At 39.7% G+C, this 17984-nt stretch overlaps 1 protein-coding gene across 1 annotated transcript in view; it reads left to right on the top strand.

Moving 5' to 3' along the window:
• Positions 1–943: 943 nt before the first annotated feature.
• ADAMTSL1 (ADAMTS like 1) overlaps positions 944–17984 on the top strand; it is a 392370-nt gene continuing 375329 nt past the window's right edge. Inside the window, exon 1 of the mRNA XM_050987189.1 lies at positions 944–1032. Coding sequence (XP_050843146.1) covers positions 958–1032 — 75 coding nt within the window. The 5' untranslated portion in view covers positions 944–957. The remainder of the gene's footprint in view (positions 1033–17984) is intronic.

The raw sequence follows: 17984 nt of genomic DNA, 5'->3' as shown, positions 1-17984 counted from the left end.
CAGATTCTTGTTTGTCACAGCTTGCATTTTGACTGTCGTGTTAGCAGATGATGGAGTTGCAGCTACTAGGCAAAAACGTTAAGTGAGGGCTTGAAGGTAACTGAGAGAGCTAGCTGTATGGAGGGGCTTTGCTCTCCTGACAAAGCACCTGTAGCCTTTATCTCCAGGCAGATTGGGCAGCACGAGTCAGCACTACAGCATTTCAGCTTATAATCCTGGAAATTCTCTTAGGCTTAGCAGGCAAGTGTGTCAAAGAAAGTATGCCAGTACACCACGGCAGGTGGGGGCCTGTCCCTGGATCTGCACACCCAGCACCCGCGTGACTGGCTATGCCTGCCTGCCTTGTGCTTGCCACAGTGTCCCACCCTTGCCAATATACCTTGCCAGTATACCTTGCCAATACACCCTGCATCTGCTTTAATCATCCAGGCCTGCATGGCCCACACCCGCCTGCATATGCCATCCCCGTCTGCATGCCCCATGCCTGCTTGTGTGCCCCAGCTCCATCTGCCTCAGCCTGGAGCGTCCATTCCAGCCTGCACGCTCTGTGCCCGCCTGTGTGCCCCGTTCTTGCCCACACGTCCATCCCTACCCAAACACTGAATCCTCGCCCTCTACCTCTGTGTTCCCCATCGTTGCCTACACCTCCTGTGGCTGCCCGTGCGTTCCATCCTCTCCGGAGAGCCCCGTCCCCAAGGCCGCCCATCGCTACCCGAGCCCCCGTGTGCACCGTCCGCCTTCGGTCCGCACCCTGCCCGGAGGACCCTCGGGGGCGGTGGCGGGCGGGGGCGGACCGTCGTGGGCGGCTCCCCGCCTCCCTCCCCGCCGTCCGGCAGCGGGGGGCCGCGCCCCCGCGCACCTCCCTGCCCTGCGGGGCCCGGAGGCGCCGCGCACCCCGCGCCGCTCGCAGAGGCGCGCAGGGGCGGCCCGAGGCAGGCGGAGCGCCGCGGCAGCAGGATGGCCGCGGGGCAGCGCCGGGGCACTGCCGCCTCGCCGCTCGCACTCGCCCTGGGGCTCCTCGCCGTCGCACAGGTAAGGGGGCTCGGGGGTCGCCCACCCGCCTGTGCGGGACGCGGCTCCCCAGCCACGCCGGGGCGGCGAGAGGTCCGCACCTGTGGCTGCCGCGCTACTCCCGGGCTGGGGCAGCGCTGCCGCGGTCGGCTCCTCCTCGGCCGGCAGGTAGCTGCCGCGGCTGCCCGCAGCCCCTGCCCGCACGGCGGGCTGCCGGGGGACTCTGCCGGCTGCTGGGTTTGCCCAGCGCACCTCTCCGTGAGCCTGGCTGGTCTCGCCAGCACCCTGGAAGGGAGGATGGAAGGGTCGTTATAAAAGTTGCGATGTGGCTGAGCTTTTCCGAGTGTCGGGAGTGAGGTTCTCAGCCCGCTTCATTGGGAGGAAACACTCTCCAAGATGCAGAGAAACTTAGAGAGTCTCCGCCTGGGTTTCTCACTTGGGTGTTTATTTCCGAAAGTCGAGACCTGAGCCGGGGCCGTGTCAGTGCGTTTCCCTCGGGTGTAGTTTATATCCTCTAACATGCTTTACGGTACTTTGTTTTGCTTATTCATCAATTTGCCATTGCCCAGCTTTTATTTCAGATTTCTGTAAAATAAAATAAAATAATGATAATAACACATGGTGATATTTCATGATTAACACATGATATTAACAATAAAAACTCACTGAGGATGCACCAGTTACCCTTCTGGATACAATGTATGAACTCACTTTCACCTTTGTTTGTGCCTTAAAGAAAAAAAGGTGTAGACAAGGCTCTCTAAAGCTGTTCCCATTTGATTTTGTTCTTAAATTTCAAAGATGAATTTTAAATAACTAACGCACATTTCAGTAATGATGATATTTTTGTATTTACGGCAATATCTTAAATCCCTCAAGAAAATAACAAACAACAAAATTTTTTTAATTAAAAAATTAAAAAAAAAAATACAGGGTCACTTGAAATAAACTTAGAGACATAATTCTCTGTATTTGAATTTTTGGTCTCCTTCTGGGCTCATGAAATGTGTTTTGTCCTCTCTTGAACCTCTGTAGTAACTGTACATCCATGGGCAAGTTAGCCTGAGTAAAGTTTTTAGTTTTGATAGAGAAACTTTTGTGTTAGGTTGCTTTGGCTTCTGTAATTGCACCACTTCTGGCTCCATGCAAGGAATGTATTCAAAAGCACCATAGAATGCCATGAGGGAAGAAGTGTGATGCCAGCCTGCACCTGTAGGCATGTGGCCAGGACTGGATCAGGACTATGTCACTGGAAAAGCTGTTGAAAATGGTTGCAGGTTGCTTTCATAGCACTGGTGTCCTCAGGATGCCCAGACTGGCCCATAGAGACCAATCTCTAATGACATCTGCTGTCTTTTCTGATATAGGCTGTTAGAATTGTAATAGCTGTGATCCTGCAATGGAGATCTCATCTGCTACTCCCTTTACTCCTGCCACCAATTCTCTTCCCAGGACTGAGATCGAGCTGATCTCCCCTGGCACTCTGCTCTCTCCCAGCTTATCCTGGCCCTGTGCACCTGCTTTCCCTCTTTCTTGCAAGCAGTTCTGCTTTGTGAGGAACTAAAACATCTCCTTGTTTCTTTTTACAAGCAAATACAGACTATTCAGGTTTACATTTGAAAACCGTGGAGTGATAGAGATGCATTGCAATGGCTGGGGAGCTGAAACAGGCAGTTTAGTTTCCTGGGGTTCGTACTGGGTCCCATGTTATTTAACAAATAAAAACCCATTCTTGCCCACATTCCCATCCCTTCCCAAACATCGAATCCTCGCCCTCACCCTCTATCTCTGTGTTCCCCATTGCTGTCTGCGCCTCCGGGTTTATATGTTGGATACTTAGTTACAACAATTTCATTTTACATTTACTGAGATAGTGTTACTCTTGAAATAGCATTTTGGCGATACCTTCTGCCTCCAGTCTCAAATTTATCCACAGATAGTGCAGGTAAAATCAGTTGTTCTCATGGACAGCATTTCCTAGGGCCAAGAACATAATCAGCTCAGGAAACCTCCTGTTGTTTTTCTTGCATTTGTAATGTGAGATAGTGGAAGCAGGGGGGGAGGAAGGGAGCGGCACGGAGCACGACAGTTAACGCCTAGATACCTCACAAAGGGTGTGGTGTTATAGTAATAGAGAGATAGAGGGGGGTGTTGGGTTGTGTGGGTAGGTCTCTCTATAGAAAACAAGCGGCAGGCGGGAAGGCGGCATTATTAATGGAAATTCTGATTCAATGAAGGGAAAATAGGATTCGTAGGTACTAATAGGCCAGAGTTGGGTTGGAATGACATTGATACGGCTATGTTATCATAGCAGGGGTGGGGGAGGAAAGAGCATAAGGAAGCGGGGGCCAATGCCTCACAGGGGCAGGGACACCGTCTTCCGGCGATGGGGCGAAGCCCATCAGCCGGACCTGAAAGAGTTCCGGCCTGGACCAAAAACTGCTAAATACTGTGAAGTGCGTGCGCGGTCTGTCTGCCGGGCGGGCGCTGGCCGTCGTCGTTCGTTCTTTCTTGGGCTGTCGGTCTTTCTTGCTTGCTTTCGGCGTTTCTTTCCTTTCTGGGCCGGCGGTCTTGCGTCGGGCTCTCTGGCCTCTCTTGCTCGCGGCTCTCTTGCTCTCGGTCGGCGCGTTCTCGCGGGCGCTCGTGCCTCGCTTTCGCTCTTTCTCTCCTTTCCTCTCGCTCGCTTTCGCGCTTTCTCTCTGTCCCTCTTTGCTCTCGTTCCGCTCTTATTCTCTCGTCTCTCTCTTGCTCTCCGTTCGCCTCCTCTCTCCTCGCTCGCTCTCTCTCCTCTCGCTCTCGCTCTTTCTCTCTGTCTCTCTTCCGCGCGATGTCCTCGCGTTCTCTCTTTCCCCTCTGGCTCTCTCCTCTTCTCTCTCGTCTCTTGCTCCCTCTCTCCTGCTGTCGTCTCTCTCTTTCTCTCTACCGTTTCTCCAAATCTCTCTCTCTCTCTCTCTCTCTCTCTCCTCTTGCCCCCTTCCTCCCTTCCTCCCTATCCGCGTTTCCTCTTTTCCTCTTTCTTTCCTTATGCCACTTCCTTCCTTCCTTACACCACTTCCTCATGCCACTTCCTTCCTTCCTTACGCCACTTCCTTCCATAAATATAAAATTTTTATATTTCTGCTTGTGATTATAGTAAATACCTCAACAGAAGAACCTAAACTAGAGTCTAAAATTGCATTGTACACAATAGTTATTGTAGCAGATGCAGTTTTTGCTCTGCCTAAAACTTCATGGATGCACTTCATGGGTAAGTGCCTGTGCACGTGTGTTTTATGGGCTGACTGGGTATGAGCGGGTTTAGGTCTGGAAGGGATGTAAGCAAATGCAGGCCATTAGTAAACAGATTTTTCATGGTGGCTATTGTATGCTCAGACTTTTTGAGCTACATACTTGCTATATGCTGTTCTATTTTGTATTTAGATCTCTGTGCTTGCTATAGTGCACCCTTTTTACCTCTGCAACACATGTTGCAGGGTGAAAGGAAGTGGTGGGATTTTGTGTACCAGGAAATAGTCATATGGAGAAGAGAGCACCTTTTTAAAACAGTTGCATGTAATAACAAAATAATTATATTAATATAACTGCTTAATGATATTAAGCAGTTACCTTTATCCTTCTTCAGAAAAATACTTACCAAGTGAAAATCCACTGAGTTTTGTTCCATTGTCCAGAGCAGGCTATAACTTCCTCTTCTACTGGCCAAAGTTGAAAATAAAGCCAGTCAAAGATACTGAAAATAAAAACACCCTCCTTACCTTTGAAAAACTGACCATATTACTGTAAGAGGATCAAAATGCTTTCCTTAATCAGGAGAAATTTCAGATAAGTCTGCGGGAAAAACATGGGATGAGGACAAAATATTAGGATACAAGTACTGTATTTATATGGGTCAATTAGTCAGCCAGCACTGAAATATCACCATGCCCCTACTTGCCCCATGTATAGCCATCTTGAAAGCAATTTTGTCCCCATCAAAGCAATTTGGTAGTGTTTCTCATAAATCTTGGAAGCATTGTGATCAAAATTGTATCGATGAACCTAATTATGGCTGGCAATATTAAATTTGAGGAAACTCAAAAGTAGTTTCATCTTGTCTAAGGTTTAAATAAATTGTTGCTTCAATGACTAGAGTTTTATTTTGAGATTTGTAATAGATCAAATGGATTCTTGGTTATATTGTCAACTCAAGGCAAAAAATCACATTGAGGTATATATTTTTTACATCATCATCTGACATATTGAACTTCCTGTTAGTTTCACCCTTCCCTTTCAGTTAGAATCATGGAATCATAGTTTGAATAAGGTTTGCAGAGGCATCCTGTCAAACCCCCACCCCCAGTCAAACGGTTCCATAGAGCCAACTGTCCAGGATTATGTCCAGGCAGCTTTTGACTGTCTTCAGAGAAGGAGACTCCACCACCTCTCTGGGAAACCTGTTGCAGGGCTCATCCTCAGAGTGTCCTAATGGCCAGAGTGAACATCCCAAGTTGCAGTCTGCAAACTTTGCCTCATATTCTCTTGCTGGGCACCACTGAAAAGACCCTGATTGTGTCTTCTTTGCACCCTCCTTTCAGGTATTTATATACATTAATAAGATCTCCCCAACCCTGCCTTTCTCCAGTCTGCACAGTCCCTCTCGGTCTGTCAGTCCAGTTCCCCCATCACCTCTGTGGCCATTTGTTGGACTCCTCCAGTAGGTCCATCTCTAGAACCAGACACAAGTCTCCAGGCATGGCCACATCAGTGCTGAGCTGATGGGAAGGATCACTTCTCTCAGACTGCTAGAGAAGGCAAATGTTATCCTGGTCTGCATATGATCAATGCAGACCAGGATAACATTTGCCTTCTCTAGTGCAAGGGAAACTTTACTGGCTACTGGTCAGTTTTGTGTCTACCAGCTCTGACTGTGCCCAATCTTTTCCTGCAGAGCTGCTCTTTAAAAAAACACTTTGGGCTAGCTTTTTACCATGGTGGGCTGACTTCAACCTGCAGTAAGTACACTTGGCTTCAAATGACTGTTTTTAGGAAGGATTAATGAAAAACTGTATTGCCATTTTTGAGAATTTGGCTGTATGGAACAAAATTTAATTTAAAACACTTCTTATGACCTTTCTTTCATGAAAACCTTAAGTGCCCTTTGTTTCTTTGTGAAGAAGGGGTAAATATTTAGCAAGAGAGAGGACTTGCATTGGAGATGTCGATTGCAGGAATTATGAAAGTGGGAATTAGTTTGCTTAAGTTACAGATCTCTGAGCATTCATAGCCTGCAGCTCACTAGAGATTTAAGCCCTCAGCATTTTCACACATTTTCACGGGCCATATGTGAATATGTGCATATGTGAATATGTGCAGGGAAAGAAGTGATACTTCCTCTTCTCCTGTTGCAGCAAAATCAGATTATTCACAAAATGCTATTGCATATGGATCCTACAGCAGTCATGTTTTCAGGGTAATGGGCATGTACACAAGGTAGGGTGAATCAAGGGTTTGTGAATTCTTACTGCAGATTAAAAAAGAGTTTTAACAGGTTCAATGACAAACAGAGGTGATGGGAATATTTTAGCACTGGTCGGATTGCACAGTTTCTGACAAGATCTCTGAAAATATTAGTAGTTCCTCTTGACGTCAGTAAACCCCTCTTCTGTAATAGCTTTTGCCTCCTGAAGATAAAGGGAAAAGAAAAACTATATTTCTTTGGCATCTGTCTGATTTGAAATTTAACTCTTTCCTCCTTAATTTATGAATGCCAGATTTCACAGGCTTAAAAATACTTCCCTTTTCATGAATATTTCCTGCAAAGATTTGGTTGATAATGCTACCATACAATTAAGTACAGACAGGGAATATTCTGTGATCATTACTGAGTGATGGCAGAATTGTTTGATGAACATGTTCTTCAAAAAGTGGAGGTATAATTTTTGATAATTTGGATTAGACTGCTAGTATCATATTCCAGTTTCATACCCCTGTAAATTGCTTCTCTTAGAATGGAAATGAAAATTAAATTAAAATTAAAATCTAAATGCATCTCTGTTCTTAGTGTAGAAGTTCACATTGGGTGCAGGAAGTGAACAATGCTAGAGCTTTATGGGAACCTCAAAGGCTGTAAATTATTGCTGCTAGTTTTTCCCAAGGATTAAGGAATTCTGTGTGGCTATTGGATAGGCCTGTGTTTTGTATCAGGATTTTTGAAAGTCTTGGTTAGAAACTGAATATTTTCCTTAGACTTTTCTTAGGCTTTCACTTAACATGTAAAAGAAAAAAAAAGAATAATTTTTCACTGTAATCCACACTTCCACACTTACATAATTTTACTCTTCAGTGTCCTTTTGTTTGTTTGTTTGTTTGTTTGGGAGTTTTTGTTTGTGTTGTTTTTTGTTTTTATTTTGTTTGGGTTTTTTTTTTAAGAAAAACACAAGAAATACACCTTGCCCATGATCTAGAAGATAATGAAATGTGATGAAGTCTTTTATTGGGATGATGTATGGTGAATAGACTAGCAAGTCATCAGCTGACTTTTGCACCACTTTACCATTTTACAGTATTCCCTGTATACTTCTAGTCTTGTATTTTAAATCCTCCTATGACACGTCCTGTACAGCCTGGGCACATGTTGCTATTGCACACCTTAAGGCACTTTGCATTCTGAATTTGTAGTTCTGTCCCACCTGCAAGCAAGGTGTTTCTGTTACAGTAAGAAATGTAATGGCAAAGTAACGTGTCGTTTACAAGACTTGGTGAATAATGCCATGTGCATCTGAGTCATGCCCATTAAGAGTTTAAATTTTAATTAAACTCTTTACACCCTTTTCAGTCTTAAGGGTATATTTTTCATGCCTTTTGAGAGAAATGTGCAGTCAGCATAATTGTTGAACATGTATGTGCAAGGAAAGCTACCAAGAGGGGGAGAAGTGGAAAGCAAAGAGGCAATCCCAGGCCTTTTGGAAATACATCTATTGGAGCTGAAAAAGTTATCTTAGAATACATCCTGGGATGACAAGGTCACTGGTGTTGTTGGACACGGTTACATTTCTTCAAGTGGAAGAAGAAAAGAGGGAAGATAAAAAAGATGCTTCATCACTTGGACTGAACATATATAGGTGAAATTGTATTACAGCAATGAGTTCTGCTGAATGACAGAATTTTTTCAGTATGTTCTACTGAGAGGACAAAAGCAGCATTATATCTGCTGCTTACACACCAGTTTGAGGCTGGTGTGGAATAGAGGGGGTGAACTAGCAGGACTATCTGATCTTGGCCACTAACATCCATCAGAGGAATTAAACAAGGCCTATTCTTGCATCCATGCTTCAGATTTTTCATAGTTCTATACGGCTAGATGACATAAATAATTCCTACATTGCATCAGTCCCAGGTATGGCTTGTGGAGTTTTTGATCCTGCCTACTTTCGACTCAACCAAGTTTTTCTAGAATTGTAATCTGTACCTATTTTTTTTTTTTAACTGACCCCATATATGTGTATTCTTCCAATAAGTATTTAATAATGGGAGAGTGGATTTATACAAAACTGCCAGTAATTGTTTAATTCAGTTTTGTTTTGACTTGCAGATTAAACAGGCATATGTAGTGCATTAAATAGAAAGACCTGCTTTAGGATTTTGACATTGTTACAATAATAAGGCCATTCTCTGTGTAACTCAGGTGGCTGCAGAAACCAGATTTTCCTTGTACTGTAATGTTTTTTTGGATTCTATAAATAGTTGGTGTGAAGGAAAGACTTTATGTATAAGAATGATACTACTATGTAATATAATAGCCAAACACTACTCCTGTGTGGCTACATCTTTTATTTGATTTTATTTTACTTCTCCAAGTGTTTTTTAAATGAAATAGAGGGTAACCACCCTAATCCTGACTTACACTAACTCCCAAAGAAATGAGTGAGCTGAGATGACCATCTCTTTCTTATTTCTATGGGCTTTGCTACACTATGTTGAGGTAGGACAGTGGAAATTAAGAAGGAAGGATTTCATTTTTTTTAACAGGTGATTTACAATTCAAGAGTAAATGAGCATAGTGAAACAAGAACTATTTAATTTGGGGTTTTCAGTCAAAGACCAGGAAATAGCCTTGTATTTGCATTGTTTCATTTATTCAATTTTCCGATGTACATCCCTTTGAAACAGTGATTGTAGAACATACACACCTTCAATGGCAAATTTTAAACATACCTGCCCTGGTTAAATCATAGTGAGTTTGTAGTGTAGAAAGGATTGATTATTTGATGACTGGCTTGTTCAATGGAGCTGAGCACAGGGGTTGCTCAAGTGCCATTAGGTTCCGATACAATTTGGAAAGATAACTTAAACTTCTGACGGCAGTAACAGAGAACTCTACTAGGCACTGAACAGCCATGCAGTGAAGAATGTTTTTATCTGCTAGAAAAGACACATAAGGGAAAAAAAAACACCCAGGAAGACTTGATGCTTGGTTGCTGTTCAGATGAAGAAATACAGCAGAATTCATCAGACAGGAAGAAGTTTCTGCACTTCCCCTGACTGTCTGTCCTGTGTCAGTCAGGGTACAGCAAGATGAAAAGAGATGAGCTTAATATTTCAGAGAGATAATATAAAAGTGAGTGCACAGTTGATAGTGGGAAAAATGACTGTACTAACTGCATATGTGAATATGAAATCCAGAAATTTATTAGACCTGGTGCTAAAAGAGAATTTCAGGAAATTATTTTAAAGTCATAGTTGAACATTTTTTAATGAAATGTCAATTTAACAGAAGAAAATTCTTCCTAGGAAAACCTTACTTTTAGGGATTTTAGGAATTCTAAAATTTATTCTTATTACTTTCCAAGCCTTCTTTTTCATTATGTTTAAAGTAAAAAAAACACAAAACCAACTAAACCCAACAAAAACAAACAAACAAACAACAACAAAATCCCAAAACCCAAAACTAACCAACTTAATGATACTTAAAATATATTTTTTCTTCTGTAATTGTGTGAAATTTTGTACTTTGTACCAGGTCAAAGTGAACTATTCTCAAACTAATTTAGCTAGTAAGACCTGCAAGCTGATTATAAGGTTTTGGTGGAGGGTGAGTGGTGTTTGGATTTTCATTTTTTCCCCAGATTTTTAAGATTCCTTGAGTGGTAGAAGTCTTTTATTTTCTTCTTCTTCTTACCTCTTTTCATTTTAAACTATAGCAACAAGATATCCAATCAAATCTCTGTAACCAAGAAGCATGTTTTCCTGGTCAGTCTTAACATGCTAAAATTGCCATTTTCCATGTCCTTATTTCTCTCTGTCCTGAAATTAATGGAGCTGTTCTCAATTAAATTTTGCATTGAATCTGAAATTTTTTTAAGAAATTATGACATGGCTCCTTTTTCTTTTCCTTTTCCTCTTAAAAAACCTTCTGCCTCCAGACTTTTCTTCCTGTCCCCATATAAACCTACTCACAGAAAAGAAATATTTTGTTCATAGATCCTGCCACAGATCAAGCTGAGGTGTTGAATTTCTAATGCTTCTAATGTACACTGTATTTTGCATTCTTTAATTGGCTTTTCTAGCTGTAAAACAGAGATGACACTTAATATTTTCTTGGATCTTTTATATTTTTTGTATGGTTTTGAAGCAGGAATTTGTAAGTTCTTCAGGAAGTACACAGAGCAACCTAGTTCTTGATAAAGTTATTCAGAAGAAATTTAAAGAACTACTGTGAAAACCACAGGCTTTAATGGCAGAATTTCTGCTAGCTGCATTTTTGCTGAGTGTTTTCACATTACAGGATTAACACCAAAAAATTATGTTTAAAATAGTTGAAGTTAGATTTTTCCACATGAAAGCTCTGAAATTCAACTAAGCATCTACTTGTAATAACAAGATTATATGTCTCCTTCCCAAAGTCTCCATTGTGTAAAGGCATCCTTCAAAATTTTTCATGCTCATGCCATCATTATCCCTGCTTTAGTAATGATATTCAGCTTTTTCCAAGTTTACAGCTACTGATAAATTTGTCTGGAATGCTGGGTAAAATAATGGTCAGGAAAGCAAATTCTAGAACAAAAATTAGGAAGAAACTTCCACTGTTTAAATACAGTACCATAATGCTTTTGTCAACTCTTTGTAGCCTACCTAAAATACAAGAGACAGAAACCAAAGAAGAGACAGTTCATCTTTTCACCTGGACACACCACTTTCATGAAAAATTCCATCTACAATTCTTCATATTTGTGTATGTATCTTGGTGGTTGTCTGTATAATACAGACACCTTATTGTGACCAAGACTGGAAGTGGAATATTGAACCTGAAAATTGTATTTAACTTTTCAAACTGAGTTTTTGGTACATTTGCAATACTTGCTGTAGGAGTGTTTGTCTGAGTAGTAGCATGTGTTATGAACTTGGAATGGAGAATGGATTCTTGATTGCATAAAAAGCACAGAACCTCAAATATCTTAAGGCCAAAATAAAGTTTTCAACCATAATATTTTTTTTCTTCTATGTCCTATTTTATCAAAGCAGGAGATTTTTTGTTTGTTTTTAAACTTCTAGAACCGCATGAGAAACACTTCATGCTGTTCATATTTTTGCTTTTTTATAGTGGTTTTGCTTCTGTTTCCATTTTCAAAATGTCAGGAGGAAAGACTGTATACGTAAACTGCTCTGATTTGAAAAATTCAAGTGGTCCTATGAGATGAAGATAGCATGGAGTTTAATTTAACCTGATAGAAGTTTTTCCACTTTTCTGAAATATACAGTCCGTGGATTCAAAGAATTCTAGTTTTTTAAAAGCTCTGGGATGTATCCTTTTACCTCTGAGAAGCACAAATAACTCACACTGAATTGTAAAATTTAAGAGAGTTCAAATCATCTTAAATGTGTGCTAGAATGACTAAAAAGAAGTATATGATCTCATGGCAACCTGGATATACTTCCCATGTCATTGGCAAGGCATGGTTTTGTGTGTATTTAATCTAAATGTGGATTCTGAAACTGGAATTTTTAGTTTGGTTGTTGTTGTTCGTGTTTAACAGCATCTTCTTCACTTGATGCTGAATTCAAAGTTGTGAAAGAGTGAGCATTAGAGATCCGAAAACCTCTTTCAAAGCTAAGAACTCAACTAGAGCACTTTTTTTTAACTGTTTAAGAGGTGAGCCCTTCCCTCCTCTTTTCAGTGTGAATTGTTTCTTAGAAATCACATCTCATTATATTGAGAAATCTAAGGATTCTCCCATACAGAATTAGTGAGAGAATGAAATTACTGGGGTTAGGTTACAGTTTCAAATCACTTCAGCTTGTGTCATGTCTCTGAGGAGTGCAGCAAGAGATGTGCTCATGACAAATATTTTTTTGTTTGGTTGGTTTTGGTTTTTTTGTTGGTTGGGTGTTGTTGCAAGGTTTTTTTCTTTTTTCCTTTAAATAAAGGAAAGCAAAGATCTATGGAGCTGCAAGCAGTGAATGTTTGGAACTGTTTCTTTCCTGTCAGCAACAGGTAGAAATTCTCTGTTAACATTCTCATAGCTGAGCAGAAGAAGCATGTCTTTCATATTTTTAAAACAATCTGGAAAATAGGAAACCATTGCAGGACATTTAAAACTGAGGTTGAAAAAATAAAAATAATTCAGTTAAAAAATAATGAAATATCAATTTTTAAAGACAGAATAAGGCAGAAATAATCTAAAACCATTTTCAGATTATTAAGTACAATTTTCAGATAATTAAGTACAATATCCAAACTATGACATTTGAGATTGTGTTTATCTTCCATAGCAACAAATAGTTTGACACCTTGGGTTATGAAAATTAAATATGTGAGTACTGGTTTTAATTACTTGGTCAAAGAGGATAGATCTGCCTTTAGAAATCTTGTTTACATAAATCAAAATATTAAATGAACGTAAGTAACCTGTGTTTATTGTTCTTAACTCCAATGGTAAACTACTTATGAAAAGCAAAGCAGCATTATTTTTTGTGTTTAAGCAGAGTAAATTAAGCAAACAAAAAGTCATTCTGTGCCATGTCCTGAGTAGAGTGTGTAGGTGCTGCTTTGAAACAGTTTCCTTAAATATGGTAGCTGTGCCATAAATTTTGCCATAATTTAATTTCCTAGAAAGAGAAAAATTGAAAAAAATCTGTAAAGAGGTGGTTCAAAGGAAGTTATGAAAATAGAATAGAGGATAGCCCTGGATTTTCACTAAAGGATTTCTTCTAGCAACATTCATGAACAGGCACAGAAGTGTCACTGGAAAAGTTTTGAATAGTTACATGCAATAATATATTGCCCATTGGAAAAGAGTTTTGAGGCAAGTATGGACAGAAGCAATTAACTGAGAAAGTAACTGGATCTTTAATATGATAAACACTTACCTTCTTATGATGTCCCTTAATCTTTTGAGTAAGTGTTTCATTTTGTTTTGTTGTTGTTTTTTTTTTTCCAGGCCTTTAAGTAATTTATTTATTCTGATGTAGCTTTTAGACTTGAGTTCTCTTGGCTACCAATTCATTCATTAGATCAAGACAGAAAGGAAGGAAGGAAGAGTAAAGTGATTAGTTTAATGTTGTCAGTCTCTTATTTTCACAGAATTGCTATAACCACCGCACTCTGTTTTCTTATGCTTCTATCTCTTCTTCACCTCCTACCTCTTCAAGACTACCAGCAAATATTAACAATTTTTCCTACAATAACATAGCATGTCTTCCTGAAAACAAAGTTTAATACAAAGATTTAACTATATTAATAATGCAAAACCAGTGGGGAATTTGTTCCTTTGCAACTTTGAATAACAGGATGACAGACTACATATCTATAGAATCTTGGAAGAATTATTCACATCCTCTCCTTATTTATTTCTCCCTCCCCTTGTTCCCCCACCCACACTTTTCTGAAGCTCTGGATGTTTGCCATGGCTTGAAGGATGTTGAGCTGCATGTGCGAGTGTTATTGCTTACTTGAATAACTTTCCTTGTTCTTGCATGTGTAATTTTCCTCATTCAGAAGCCACTTGCCAGATTTTTAGGTCATCATCCCTGTCCTTTTCTCAAGATCATCTGGCATGTTCCATTTAACAAATTCCTTGCTGTAGGGTTGCCAATGATGCGTTTGGTTTTCCCTCATGGAGTGCACCAGTTTGTGCCCATGGATACTTTGTACAAAGGATACCTCTGTCATTTGCAGGGGTGCTTGGTTGTGCGTGAGTGGCAAGCATGTGATGGACCTTTCTGAAACTGCTCTCTTCTCTGAAATGAGCCACTTGTGGGATTTCATCCAGCACTTTCCTCATAGCCCTACCAAGCAAAAGTATCCCTAAGTGGATCTCTTCTGCATGTCATGTAATTGCTTTTGGTAAATAACTTGTTTCATCTTTTGTATTATCCATTGTCATAGGCTCTTGGCTGTCTTGATTAGTTTGATCATAAATTTTCATACCTTAATTAATTCTGTTAGTCTTCTGCAGCTTCTTTAGAGTGGTTTAGATAATTAGGTCTGTGTTCTTTGTAACTATATTTTGTTCAATAAAGAGAAGCATGATAGATAATGTACTAACAGCAAAATAATCCTTTCTTAATCTTCCATTAATCTTTTGTTTTCTAATCAAAGCAAGTTACCAGTAAATGCATTTTTATTTGAAAAAAAATGATGTTGTTGTCTTCTTCAGGAAATGTCATAGACCTGTTAAAGGACTGTTCAGTGTTTTCTTAGAACATTAGAAAACAGGATCTAAAACATAAAAAAATGTTAGGATCTAGAACATAAAGAAAACTGGAATAATAATCATAACCTGAAATAAATTAATAATCACTGAGGAACCACATTTATAATTGATTTATCCAGACATGAATTGTGTGGTATTTTAATGCAACAATATTCGAAAACTCAAATTCCTCAACACTGACAATATTTTCTCTGCTGAAATTTTTCCTGTTCTTGATATCTCCACTGTCACCCCAAATCATGGCAAAATTTCACAGAAGTTTAGAAAAGGGGTTTTTCTGTTTACTTTCTTTTGTTTTTTAATACAGTGTCCTGTCCCAGAGAGCTAAAAATTAGAAGGTTACGGCTTGTTTCTGTTTCTGTTTCTGCAGTCCTGTGATCAGAAGAAAAAAGAGGAGCACATTGTGGGTCAAAGTCATCAGCAAGACAGCAATAGAAACACAGTTATATGCCTATACTTGAAAAAAAAGCAGTGATGAGAAAACATTACAGTAGAGAGTAATAGATCCAGTAGAATGGCATATGGGTGAGTCATAAATACAATCTAGAGGGACAGAAAAAAAACACACAAAAATTTGTACACAAATTGTTATGATTTGATGATGTTTTGTGTCTGATTTTGGTCTTTTTTATGTATCTCAGGCAAAATAAGTGAAAATTATATTAGTATTGGTCATAATCTAACATGCTTTTGTAGGCATTTGCTACATATAATGGAAATGGGACTCTGCAGTTAGGAACCAAAATGGGTTTATTATTTTAATTTCACCTTCTGCTTTATCCACACAATAAAATATTTCCCAAAAGATCTGCAACCATACAGAGACTTATGTTGATATTTAAACATCAGCTATGCGAGATACCAATATATTGACCCAAGATTACTTACTTTTTATTACAAATTGTTGCTCAAAAGCAGTACTCTATCTATCCCTTCCAGAAGGTGTGATATTTTGGTGTGGCACAGGAGATGGGATTTCTTTACAATAGGGTTATTTAAACTGGGAGATGGTCGTGGCAGCTTCACTGCTTCAGGGTTACATACTAAGCTCTTGTAGCTAAGAGCCACAAACACATCCCAGAAACTTTGGTCAGCAGAGCTGAGAGGCAAGGGAGTGTGTGACTCCTCAAGGATCCTGTTTTGGGGCAGCACTGGGACTAGAAGCCTGCTAGATGCTGGGGTTTGATTTCACCCTGTTGGGAAGCTGAATTACACAGTAGTCCTGTTAGTGAAGGTCTGCTGCTGCTCATGGAAATTAGCTGGTAGCGCTGCAGGAGAGTTGCTCATAAACCACATGTGGCTGAAAACCACGTGTTGATTGCCCAGATATTAAGTACGTGATCATATAAGGAGTTCTGTATGATGTCTGTATCAGCAGGAGATAAATTTAACCACAAAGGGATAAATTAGATAAAACTAGTGAAGTACACATTCCAGAATGTGGGCAATTAGCCAAAGATGCATATTTCAACCCTGTAAGGTATGTGATGCCATTTTAAGTAGGTGGGAAAGCAGAAAAGCAGGTTTACACATGTTACTTCTTGGGAACCATCCTGCATTGTATAGAGACACTGTTTAGATCAGCTAGTCAAGGAGATAACAGTGTTCAGTAAGATCACCACTTCATTCAAGGAGATTGAGACCTTTGATTCCAGTGTTTCACAATTACTTTTCTATTTTTAGGTACTGTGCTGTATGAAATTAAAAGTACTGAGCAATTTGAAGAGCAGTAGGTTAGATTAGACCTGAAGTGACTATAACAAATAAAAGAATGTATTGTTTACATTTTTCAGTTTTTCTGTAATTCTTTAAGCAGGCTTACTCTCATTTTTCAGGGCAAGGTTTTCTATTTATTGGACTGTTAGCTGGGGAAACCACCACGAGCCTTTGCTTTTCTGAGAGTTGACTGAGCCAACATGCCAAAATCACCATGTATGGTATGGTGTGTACATCTAGCTCCTGAGCAGCATGTGCTGCATGTTCTGTGACCTTACTGGTTCAGAATTTAGCACAGAGGCCTTTTTCAAGTAAAATAAATAAGACAATCTGAACGCCCCTCCTAACAACACATATTAAAGGAATGTGTGTATATATATATATATATATATATATATATATATATATATATATATATACACATATATATATGTATATATATATATATGTATATATATATATATATATATATATATATATATATATATACGTGTGAGTCTTTAAAAATTCTGATAAGGACAGAGTGAGTCTTAAGATTTTTTTCCTCTATAAAAGTATATATATATATGGTGTGCAAATTTATATGGATTTTCTGTCTATGAAAAATAGCTTGATACTGAAGGATATGCAAAACAAAGCTTGTTTTTCAAAAAGAACATGCATATTTCTGTAATAAGTTTTTTTTTTCCTTCCTCTAGCAGGGAAAACAGAGAATGAATTGTAGAAAGTGTGCAATGAATTGATCATTTTAATACATTAAACTAAATCATAATTTTGAAGTGTCAAAGTTGTTGAACCCTCTGTAAGTACTCATTTTAATTTTATTTAGTAATATGGTGGTCAGCAGTCACTTTTATGGAAGGCTTATAAACTAAGGAAGCATAGATTTATTTGAAAACTGGTAAGCAGTGCTTTTAGTTACTCTGGCAGTATCAGTGTGTGATTCTGATATTTTCTCCTTTGGGACATTACAGAGGTAATCTAAAAAGAAGTGTATTGAGGTTATTTAATTTTCATATATCATATATTCCCAAAAGGATAAGGCTGCTAAAATAATGGTGGGCAGGACAGTTCTTGCAATACTATATTTTGCAGAATTTGATCTGAATACTCTGCATTGCTACCTGTTAACAACCTGAAAGGCCCTCCTGATCTGCATGTAAACTAAATGCTGTCTGGTGAATGAAGGGATTGAGAGCAGCCTTGCTGTGAAGGACTTGGGATGCAGGTGGATGAGAGGCTGGACATGACCCAGCCATGGGCACTCCCAGCTCAGAAAGCCAAACATGTCCTAGACAGCATCCAAAGCAGCGTGGGCCAGGGAGGGGATTCTGCCCCTCCTTCTCCACGATTGTGAGACTCCACTTGGAATAATGCATCCAGCTCTGGGGCTCTCAGTACAAGAATTACGTGAATCTGTTAGAGAGATGCCCAAGAAGACAGCCAGAGTGCTGGAGCACCTCTTCTGTGGAGACAGACTGAGAGAGCTGGAGATGTTCAGCCTAGAAAAGAGAAGGCTCCATGGGGATGTTACAGCAGTGTTCTGGTATCTAAAAGGATCCTGTA

The sequence above is a fragment of the Serinus canaria genome, chromosome Z (genome assembly GCF_022539315.1).
Source record: "Serinus canaria isolate serCan28SL12 chromosome Z, serCan2020, whole genome shotgun sequence".
Lineage (NCBI taxonomy): Eukaryota > Metazoa > Chordata > Aves > Passeriformes > Fringillidae > Serinus > Serinus canaria.
Note: the sequence above shows the minus strand (reverse complement) of the source record. Positions and strands in the feature narration are given on the sequence as shown.